At 42.6% G+C, this 10,853-nt stretch overlaps 1 protein-coding gene across 2 annotated transcripts in view; it reads left to right on the top strand.

Moving 5' to 3' along the window:
- Positions 1–2,958: 2,958 nt before the first annotated feature.
- grip2b (glutamate receptor interacting protein 2b) overlaps positions 2,959–10,853 on the top strand; it is a 107,051-nt gene continuing 99,156 nt past the window's right edge. For both annotated transcript variants that reach the window (XM_049023865.1, XM_049023864.1), the window contains exon 1: positions 2,959–3,184. In XM_049023865.1, the coding sequence (XP_048879822.1) occupies positions 3,025–3,184 (160 nt within the window). In that variant the 5' untranslated portion in view covers positions 2,959–3,024. The remainder of the gene's footprint in view (positions 3,185–10,853) is intronic.

Raw genomic sequence — 10,853 nt, 5'->3', positions numbered from 1 at the left:
TCATTTCTCGTAAGCACAATCTAAGGTTTGACCTGAAGGTAACGAAAATGATTGATTGAGCAGAAACGGCCCTCTGAGGGAGTGCAGCTTCATGTTACGAAAGACGAGTGCAGAAGTAGGAAAGGAGTAGGACCAGCGCTCTGGGTCAGTGCTGCGTCGCTGTGCTGCGTCGCTGTGCTGCGTCGCTGTGCTGCGTCGCTGTGCTGCAGCCTCATACCGCCATGGTTCTGGGTTTCATTCCTGCCCCATGGTGTGTGTGTGTGTGTGTGTGTGTGCGTGAGAGAAAGAGAGAGAGACCAAAGATCAAATGTCCTAAGATCAAATATGAATGGTTTCCATCTAGCAAATATAACGGATTTTTCCTTGCTTTTATACCTCTGTGTGTGTGTGTGGTCCAGATATACATTACACACATCCCCACAATGTAATAAAAACCTGTTATTTTGACTTTGTGGGGACCATAAGGGGAAATTCAGTTTTATAACAATCTGTGACTCTAATCAAGAAACTCAAAATGCCAAAAGACTTGTATTTTGTTTGGTTACTTATGGTTAAGGTTCTCATTGTTGTAATTAGGGTTTTGTCCATAGAAGAGGTCCCCACAAAGATATGGGGTCTGTGTGCGTGTGTGTGTGTGTGTGTGTGTGTGTGTGTGTGTGTGTGTATGTGTGTGTTTGAGAGAGAGAGAGAAAGAAAGAGAGTTAGCATTATTTCTGCTTTCCTCCCAAAAACATTAGATTATTTGTGTCGCTAATGTGTGCCCTTAACATGTGCCCTGCAATGGAATGACATCCCGTTCTCTCAACACGACCATGCACACGGAAGGTGGATGAATGAAAGGAAAAGGAGATGTAGATGAGTTCAAATTGGGCATTATCTGATTATGCTATTATGACATGTTACGACAGAAATGACTCAAACCAGATAATATACATGCTGCACGTCGGATTGCTAGATAGCCGATATGGAGAAACATATGGAGGTGATTGAGATGGGTGATGCTCTTCTTCATTCACAGATATAAAAACCCACCAGCAGTATTCACCTTGAGGAATCCACACATATGAAATTATGGAGGTTGTGGAGGGCACCTCTAATCCATAGATTAAGGTTTTCTGGGCTGAGCTTTTATCGACAACATGGATTTAGAAAGAGGTTGCGTGGCCCTCAGAGAGAAACCCCAGCAAGCTCACCATCCAGATGCATCATTATCAGCTTTCTACCTACAAAGGAAAGGAAGGCTGCAGAAAATGCATTATCCAATTAGGTCCATCTTATCTCACTGCAAATGTCCACCTACAATGGAAACGAAGTGCAAAAACCACAGACATTAAAAATGTATGGTTTGTCTTCAAAAGCTTCTAAGAGTCTGGAAAAGTCGACTGTCTCTCTTTTCTGCTTTTGTAAGCCAAAATCCATGTTCTGAATGCTACCTGACAGAATATTTCATCATTTGATCTGCTCAACTTATTAAACCGAATTTTATCTCGTAATGGAAAAAAGATTCATTTAGCTGACGGAAGCCATCGACAGTCACAGAGCGTAGAGTACGTGTGAGACAGGAGCAATTGATTGATTAGATTACATAATATAAGGTTGAGTTAAACAGTTAATAGTTTAATTTCTTGAGCTATGATCTGTACCACAGTCTCTGCAGCATAAATGTGTTAAAAGTTGGTATTAGAACAATAGAAAGTACTACAATATCAAAACTCTTAAAAAGAGTCAACTGCCAAACTCCTAAACAAGCCCTGCTTCTATTAAGTGTCAACCAGAATCCCATGGTTCGTATTATTTAAATCACAAAATAAAACTTCTCTGGTGGCCTCTTGGTCCTTTAGATCTCCATAGCTGGAAATAATGGCAGCCAAACCCCGCCCCCCCTCAGAGATCTACAACGTCTTGTGAGAGAAGAAGCCTTAACAGGGAAGAAATGCTTCAGCACCGATCTGTCTTGTATGAGCCCATGAAGGAGGAAGCCATATTTGAAAACTGAAAACCAACTTTAAAAGTGTATCTTCTTCATCAGATGCCCTATGCATCTAAAGCAAGGGCAATACCAACCCTTGGGGCATATAAATCATCACTATTTACGGATCGCATACTGCATGGACAGCTTCTGCTACATGCTTAGGGTTGGTTATACCACTTACATATTCCTATACTATGCTACATTATAGGAAGTTTCTGTCTTTCCTGTAAGTTCTTGGGAAAATACAAATGTATATAAATATATATTTTACTGAAATGTGTAAAATGACGCAGGGAGTTTAATGTAAATATAACCGTTAATTGGTTATTCTAATCTCAAGTATGTCTGTCACATTTCCCTGAAATTCCCATTTTCAATATAAATAAGGATGAAACATTCACAATACCATGCAAAATCAGCACTAATGCAGCAGACCCTCCGGCGTATGAAAAGTTGAAGTGGGAAGAAATGAACGGAGCTGGTTAAAAGGAGAGCTGCCCACAGTTGAACATTAGTCACTAGAGATTAGTGGATGAGTCAAACTTTTAGGCTGCTTCCAGCTGTCTTCACCTTCTCTGTTAGACTCACTTTAAATAATGGCTGTCCAATTACGCTAGATAAACCTTTTTTTCCCACTCACACCTCCAGTGCACTTTACAGTCTGTAAATGTACCATGTTTCCACATATCGAGCAGGACTGGAGAGCAGACACATGCAGCCCCGCTGACAGATATGAATCGGAGAACTAAGAGAAACGCTGCAACCCTGATTAAGTGGAAGCATCGTAAGAGACCAGGGCAGAGATTTGCAAAAAGCTGGGGGCAGTTTTCCACACTGAGTCCAGGGCTTTGGCGCTGCAATTATGGGCTGGTATAAATTCATTTTTTTTTTCCCCTCCCGCTCTCAAAGCTCCGAGTGGAAGAAGAAAAACAGCGTCAGGCAGCCCCCACTGCTTCTCGCCTCATTTGGAGACAGGAAGAGGGGGAGAGAGAGTGAGAGAAAGAGAGAGAGAGAGGGGGGAAATAGAGGGTTGAAGAGCACAGGGGAGATCAATGAGTAAGAAAGGGGTGGGGAAGATGGACAAAGTGAACCGAATGATGAAGATTGTGAGGAGGCTTTCCCCCAGGAAGACAGCAAGAAGCTCCCAGTGTGATGAAGATAGCGCTCAGGGCTGCGAGGACGGCTTATGCTCCCTCAGCCTGTGCATCAGCGGTAAGTAAGTTCCTGTCCTCGGCTACGTTGAGGGAGTTGAAGGGTGCACAGCGTGGACCGAGCTCCCTGCTGTGGTTTTCTGTGGGTCTGTGCAGGAGTCGGGACCAACCCAGGCTCCCCGAAGTCACACTTATTACCCCCGTGGGGGGTGAACACTGGAAGCGATTGAAGGGCTGTCATTCTGTTGCTACCGGTGATGTGCTTCACGCTGGGTCCCCAGGATGACAGCTCTGCGAACCTCAAAGCATGATCACTTCACTGGTCAGGGTGGACGAGCTTGGGTCTCACTGGGGTGTGAGTGCGTGTCAGTCTGTGGACTTTATTTTCTGATATGAGCTGTAGGAAATGTAACCACTGATGACGAAGGAGTGATTTCCCAAATATTTAAAATGGCTTTTACGTAATTCTTCTCTGGCCTCTGGGAATCTGTTTGGCTGTAGCTGTTAAAGTGGCTGATTTTTCATTATCATGTGGCGTTTTTGCAAGGTGCAGTTGCTTTCTGTCATAACCTACAAGTAGAAGGACATAACTATCATAATATTCTCTTCTTGAGTTATAAAGTGCTTGGGAATTCCTGGAGTTTTCAAACTAACAGGTTGCTTCCTAAGGCAGTAATTGATGAAGTCATTTGCATCTGCATTGGCTGCATTGGTGGACTGTGGTCAGTTCATACCTGAACACCCCCCCCCCCCCCCCGACATGCTGTCATAGTCACCCAGGTCTAGCTGATTGCTGAGTGTGGGGAAGGGGCTTCTTTTATGCAGACTTGACTCTATGACATAATTTGATTTCAGATTCTGAAGCTTTTTGAGTATTTTTTTTTTTGTGCTATTTTGCAAACATCACACAAAATTTGTTCAGATTGGATTTTCTTTTGATGGGGGTGGGGGGGGGGGGAGCAGGATACTGCCAGAAGGTAAAATAATTTTTAAAAGCAGGAAGAGAGAATATTGTTTGTTTACAGAGCAGCTGTCGTCCATGAGCTGTTAGGTATTCATAACACAGTGCACATTTGGTGAACTGCAAATTTCCCGGAGCTTCTGTCCATGTTTATAGTTGGGTTTGGTTACTCTGGTAATATGATGAATGACAGAGATGGTGTTTGTGTGAAAGAGAGTATTCCACATATAAACCCTGTCAGCAGTACAAAGGAACAGAGTACTGGGTCACGTACGACTGAGAGCTGCTGTCAACCGCCACTTCAAACCATCTCTGATGCCAACATGCCACTTGACTGTTGACTGCTGGAATAAGCTGAATATTTTTAAAGCTGCGTCCTTATATAAGCCTCATTTGTGGCACTTTAGCCACTGTTTCCTGCTCCTTTCCCGGGAAGCTTAATTTACAGGTAAAACTGGGAGAGCAGAAGAAGTCATGAGATAATTATAGGATAGTTCAGATTTGCATGTAAACATATTAACGATAGTTAATAATTACACGTAATTGTTCATTTAATCGTTCATTCAACTTCATTTACTTTGGAGTAACAATACTGTTGTTTTTTTTTCCTTTTCAAGGATGAGATGATAGCAAATTGACCTACGTGGAAATGCTAATATTTTTGCAGCATTAACATATTTTCAGTCTGTAGGTGGAATGTTACATATCATGTTGATATAACTTTAAAATATCACTGTACAAGCCATATAAATTGTGAGTAAACACACATGTAAGTACGAAAGCCCCTGCAGTGCTCACTGGGATGCCTCCAGCTGAATTATGGGTTGCAAAAATGAAGGAGATGAACACGGCTTCCCTTCCCACCCTCCTCACTTTATGTAAGAGTCTGAGTGTCATGCCATCCATTTATTTCCCCAAACCCAATTGCCCTATACAGGGTGGCAGGGGGCTGGAGCCAATCCTAGAAAGAATGGGTATAAGGCAGAGTATTACCCAGGGCAGGGTGCCAACCCATCGCCGGGCACATTCACCATTCATGCCTACAGACTATTTGCCAACTCCAGTACACCTTAACATGTCTTTGGACCATGGTGGGAAAATGGAGAACCTGGATGAAACCCCACGACGACACAAGCTACATGCGTTAACAATAAAAGCTATAGTTAGGGTTGGGCGGTATCTAATTTTTATTATACTGTCATATTGACCAGACATTATACTGTGATATACAGTATTTTGAAAAGTAACACTAGTATGGTATTTTGAGTGATATATATTCCCCCCCACGATTTCATTTTCAGACCAGGGGGTGGGGGCGCAATAAATTTTGCTGAAAGAAGAACCCCAAAATACTGCAGTATGCCATATTAACGCTACACCACCCAAGCCTAGCTACAGGCATGCTTAGAGACAAAGGAAGGCAAAAACTCGCTTGTAGGTGACCTGGGAATTCACAGATAAGAGGAACAGCGGTCTGCTTCAAGGGGTCGGAAGGCAACTTTCCTAAAGCATGATGTTCTTCTGGATTCATAAGCTGAAAACCACATTTACTATTAAAAAAACGATGGGCTGGAGAGTTTTGGGAAGGCACATGCTGAAAGTGCACCGTCAGTTGGATTTATGCAATAATGATGTGAAACTGCATTCCTTTTCACATTTACTCATTCAACGCTCCTACCCATTGAAGCTTGCAGTTTTATCAATACGCATTTTACTGGGACAGTCCTGCTATGGTGCTCGGGGGAGATACAGCAGGACACCTTGCAGGGATTGAACTGGTCATGTTTGAAGGTCATGGTCTTAATCAGGTAATATTGCTGCTTCATCATATTGTGGGGGTCACAAGTTTATGTCCATAATCACAAGGCTGCTTGCTGCCACAAATAACTGAATGCAAAACACTTATAGCTTACTGTGCGTGCTGCAGTGTGTCAGTTAGCTCTTTTATGGAGTGAAAAGCTTTTACTTGTTTGTATAGTTAATTCCCGCATTTTCTGTAAAATTACACATGAACAGTGATGGTTTTGGGTGGGAAGCCCTGTTGCTACCCAGGTTTGGTTTTCAACACCTGCCTCTGCGTTGTGTGTGTAGTTTACTTGTTTGTCTTCGGGCTGGATGGGTTTTCCTCCCTCAGTTCAAGGCTATTTTGCGATCTCCGAGTTGCTCATAATAATAATCGATACTTTATTGATCCCCGTAGGGAAATTGTCTTTACGCCTCCCACAACTTCCTCTTTTTTTTCGTAGAGGAAGTTATCCGCAAAGGGCTGCCACCCGTAGCTGCGCCCTGGGAGCTGGTGGTTAAGGGCCTTGCTCAAGGACCCACAGGCTGAGGCTGGGTTTGAACCTGCGACCTACTGATTACAGGCACACAGGCTTAGCCCACTGCACCACACACTGCTCCCCAACGATGAATAATAATGAATGAATGTGTACGACTGCCATGTGTCCTATGCTGCCTGGGGGAGCCTCCAACCCTCATGCTCTAGCTTAGCATAAAAAGCTGCTTGAGGTGATTATTCTGCACAGGTGATCTGAATCGATGGAATAGCCCAGTGTTTCACTTTTCCTCCCAGGATCTAATAGGTCTCAGGCCTCGCTGTGGCGTTTGATCACGGTTGAAAAGATCTTACACATTAAGTATTCCGTTTCATTGCTGCAACTTGGATTTGGCTACCGTGTGCAACTTTAAACATGCACAAAATGTCTTTGTCTATTCACATTCACTAGTCCATGTCCATCTCTTGAAAATCTCCCATTTCTGTGTACAAATATCCCCTGCTTTACGAATGTTCGTTTTATACTACTTTGCTTTTACGAAAGACCTACACTGGCACCTGTTTTCGCTGACCAAAAGAACTTTTTTTCTTTTGCTTTTATCAGTTAGCCAAGTATAGATATACAGTCATGCGCCACACAATGACGTCTCGATCAACAACGGGCAGCATACTGTATATGATGGTGGTCCCATATGATTATAATGGGGCTTAAAAATTCATGTTGCCTAGCAACAGCGAAGCCATTGTAACGTCATGTTACAACGCATTACTCGTGTTAGTGGTGATGATAGTGTAAACAAACATCCTGCACTGCCAGTCGTATAAAATTATAGCACATGCAATTACATACGGGACGTATTAGATAATAATGATAGCTATGTTACTGGTTTATGTATTTGCTATACAGTACCATTGTTAATGTTCTTTAGAATATACCATAGCCCAGGTGTTTAGTAGGCTATACCATCTAGGTTTGTGTTAGTACACTCTATGGTGTTCTTACAAAGGCAAAATCGCTTAATAACACATTCCTCAAAATGAATTCATGTCATTCAGCAACAATACTACTGTATTGATTCTGGTACGTGAAACTACAATGTACATACTTTATTTCTTCTTTATATATGCTGTGCATTTATAATTCTTGCTGGTACTATATGCTAGTGTTCTTTTAGTTTTATGCATTTGATTGATTATTTTTTGGCTCTGGGAACACTCCAAAATTTTTCCCTTACTGTATAAATTAATGGTAATTGCCTCTTTGCGTTATGCCATTTTGGCTTATGAATAGGGATACTCGTCTTTCGGATAGCGGGGAAAAAGCCCAGAAAAGCATGTGACTGGTCACGTGATTATTTTTGGCCCCTGCTCATCTGCAGTCAGGCAGCATTCACACACTCAGGCTTAAACTGTGATTCTTATCAGACATTGAGAATGACTCCATAAGAGATTAACTTGATATTCCTGTCAAATTCACTAAAAGTACAGGGAGTGATCCACAGTCGTGCATGTACTGTATTTAAATTGCATTAAACATTCAAGTAAATGCTGAATTAAATACTCATTTTAATAGACATATCTTTGAGCAGCACTGGAAAGATATATATTTTAAAACAAAAATAAAGTCAGACAGAATATTTTACGCTTTTGTGATAGTAAAGCTTAAGGTCTTTTCATGTGTGCAGAAAGTTGCTGTGCATGTAATCAATCCATGGTAGCCAGCGTGCTTTTCTACTGCTGAGGAAACAAACACCTGATCAGGAAACACCTGTTCAAACTCATCAGGAAGGCCTGCTCCATCCCATGACTGACCCTGATCAAACTCATCGGGAAGGCCTGCTCCATCCCATGACTGACCCTGATCAAACTCATCAGGAAGGCCTGCTCCATCCCATGACTGACCCTGATCAAACTCATCAGGAAGGCCTGCTCCATCCCAAGACTGACCCTGATCAAACTCATCGGGAAGGCCTCCTCCATCCCATGACTGACCCTGATCAGACTCATCAGGAAGGCCTGCTCCATCACAAGACTGACACTGATCAAACTCATCAGGAAGGCCTGCTCCATCCCAAGACTGACCCTGATCAAACTCATCGGGAAGGCCTGCTCCATCACAAGACTGACCCTGATCAAACTCATCAGGAAGGCCTGCTCCATCCCAAGACTGACCCTAATCAAACTCATCAGGAAGGCCTGCTCCATCACAAGACTGACCCTGATCAAACTCATCAGGAAGGCCTGCTCCATCCCAAGACTGACCCTGATCAAACTCATCGGGAAGGCCTGCTCCATCACAAGACTGACCCTGATCAAACTCATTGGGAAGGCCTGCTCCATCCCAAGACTGACCCTGATCAAACTCATCGGGAAGGCCTGCTCCATCACAAGACTGACCCTGATCAAACTCATCAGGAAGGCCTGCTCCATCCCAAGACTGACCCTGATCAAACTCATCAGGAAGGCCTGCTCCATCACAAGACTGACCCTAATCAAACTCATCAGGAAGGCCTGCTCCATCCCAAGACTGACCCTGATCAAACTCATCGGGAAGCCCTGCTCCGTCGCAGGAATGATGCTTATAAAACTGATTGGGAAGGCCTGCTCTGTCACAGGAATGACCCTGATCAAACTCATCGGGAAGGCCTGCTCTTTCACAGGACTAACCCTGATCAAACTCATCAGGAAGAACTTCTCCATCACAGGATTAACCCTGATCAAACTCAACGGGAAGACCTGCTTCATCACTGGACTGACCCTGATCAAAAGAGCGATTAACACTCCTGAATTCCAAAGGGACAAGCTTCCCTTGCAAAACATGTGGAAGGCAAATTAACAGTACAAGCTCACTGCTAATGGGTATTATCACCCTGCCAAAGAGCACTAACGCCTTTGGTCATGTTAAGAAGAAAACCAAATTACTCTAGGAACTTTTAAATATTAGAACCATCGATCTAAGCTGAACTCTTTCTACGTTTTCAGAACAGGTTAAAAATGGCTGTTTTTTACAGTTATCTTGTTTTTTAGTGTAGCTACAGTTAATTCCCAAAAATGCATGAATTGGTGAAATGCAGAACAACAGTTTAACAGTTTACCAAGTGTGTATGTGTGTTTGTGTGTGTGTATTATGTTTATATTACATTATGGGGACCATGAATAGAGTCCCCACAAAGATACAATTGCAAATCTTTGTGTGTGCGTATGTGTGTGTGTATAATGTAATACAATAAAATCTAGTATTATAAATAATAACATACAACAAATATATTATATTATATTATATTATATTATATTATATTATATTATATTAGATTAGATTAGATTAGGGGCGGCAGTGGTGGTGCAGTGGTTAGCACTGTTGCCTTACACCTCTGGGACCTGGGTTCGAGTCTCCGCCTGGGTCACATGTGTGTGGAGTTTGCATGTTCTTCCCATGTCGTCGTGGGGTTTCCTCCGGGTACTCCGGTTTCCCCCCACAGTCCAAAAACATGCTGAGGCTAATTGGAGTTGCTGAATTGCCCGTAGGTGTGCATGTGTGAGTGACTGATGTATGAGTGTGCCCTCCTATGGGCTGGCCCCCCATCCTGGGTTGTTCCCTGCTTCATGCCCATTGCTTCCAGGATAGGCTCCGGGACCCAGTGGGATAAGCGGTTTGGAAAATGGATGGATATATATTTTTTTTTTTAACATTACTTACAGACACACACCCATAAATTGTGAAATGAGTGAAACAAAAAATGTCTCAACTTTTTTCCTGAGCTGAATATATGGTATCATTATTTTAGGAATGACAGCAGTCAAAAATGCAGTAATAAATATCTTGGGGCAACCTGAGGTCAGTTGATGGGAGAAGAAAGGGGAGTGGGACTCTAGCTGTATTTCAGCAGCATTGAGCTTATTAATAAGTTACAATATAGAGCTTATTAATGAATTATAATAAATAATCACCTTAGGTAAGTGCATCAGCTGTGTTCCTGACCAGTGTTTTCAAGCCAGAGCTCTATGTACACTGCATACAATGTATCTGTGTAGTTTGAACAAGATCCATCAAGTACTTTTTTAGTTATTGCGCTAAAGAGAAAGTATCTGTGATGTATCAGTCCCAAAATGGCATGTATTCCCTGTCGGGGGATTACAACTACAAGCTTATTCTAGAATTTCACCTACTACCAGAAGCCTACGTATAACAACAGGATGGCCTGTAAGGACCAGTAGGCATAATTTTTTTTGTAACTGCTCATCTAATGCAAGGTTTAACCCTAACCCTTTTGCTTATTTCAGGAAGTACAGGGACTATAGCTGTATTTCAGCAGCATTTAGCCTATTACTAAGTTACAATATAGAGCTTATTAATGAATTATAATAAATAATCACCTTAGGTAAAGGCATCAGCTGTGTTCCTGAGCAGTGTTTCCAAGCCGTGAGCTCTATGTACACTGCTGTTCCAGAATGTCTGCCATGCAAAAGCTGATGTTGCGTGGTCATGCGTAT

Source organism: Brienomyrus brachyistius, chromosome 8, assembly GCF_023856365.1.
Source record: "Brienomyrus brachyistius isolate T26 chromosome 8, BBRACH_0.4, whole genome shotgun sequence".
NCBI classification, from domain to species: domain Eukaryota; kingdom Metazoa; phylum Chordata; class Actinopteri; order Osteoglossiformes; family Mormyridae; genus Brienomyrus; species Brienomyrus brachyistius.
Note: the sequence above shows the minus strand (reverse complement) of the source record. Positions and strands in the feature narration are given on the sequence as shown.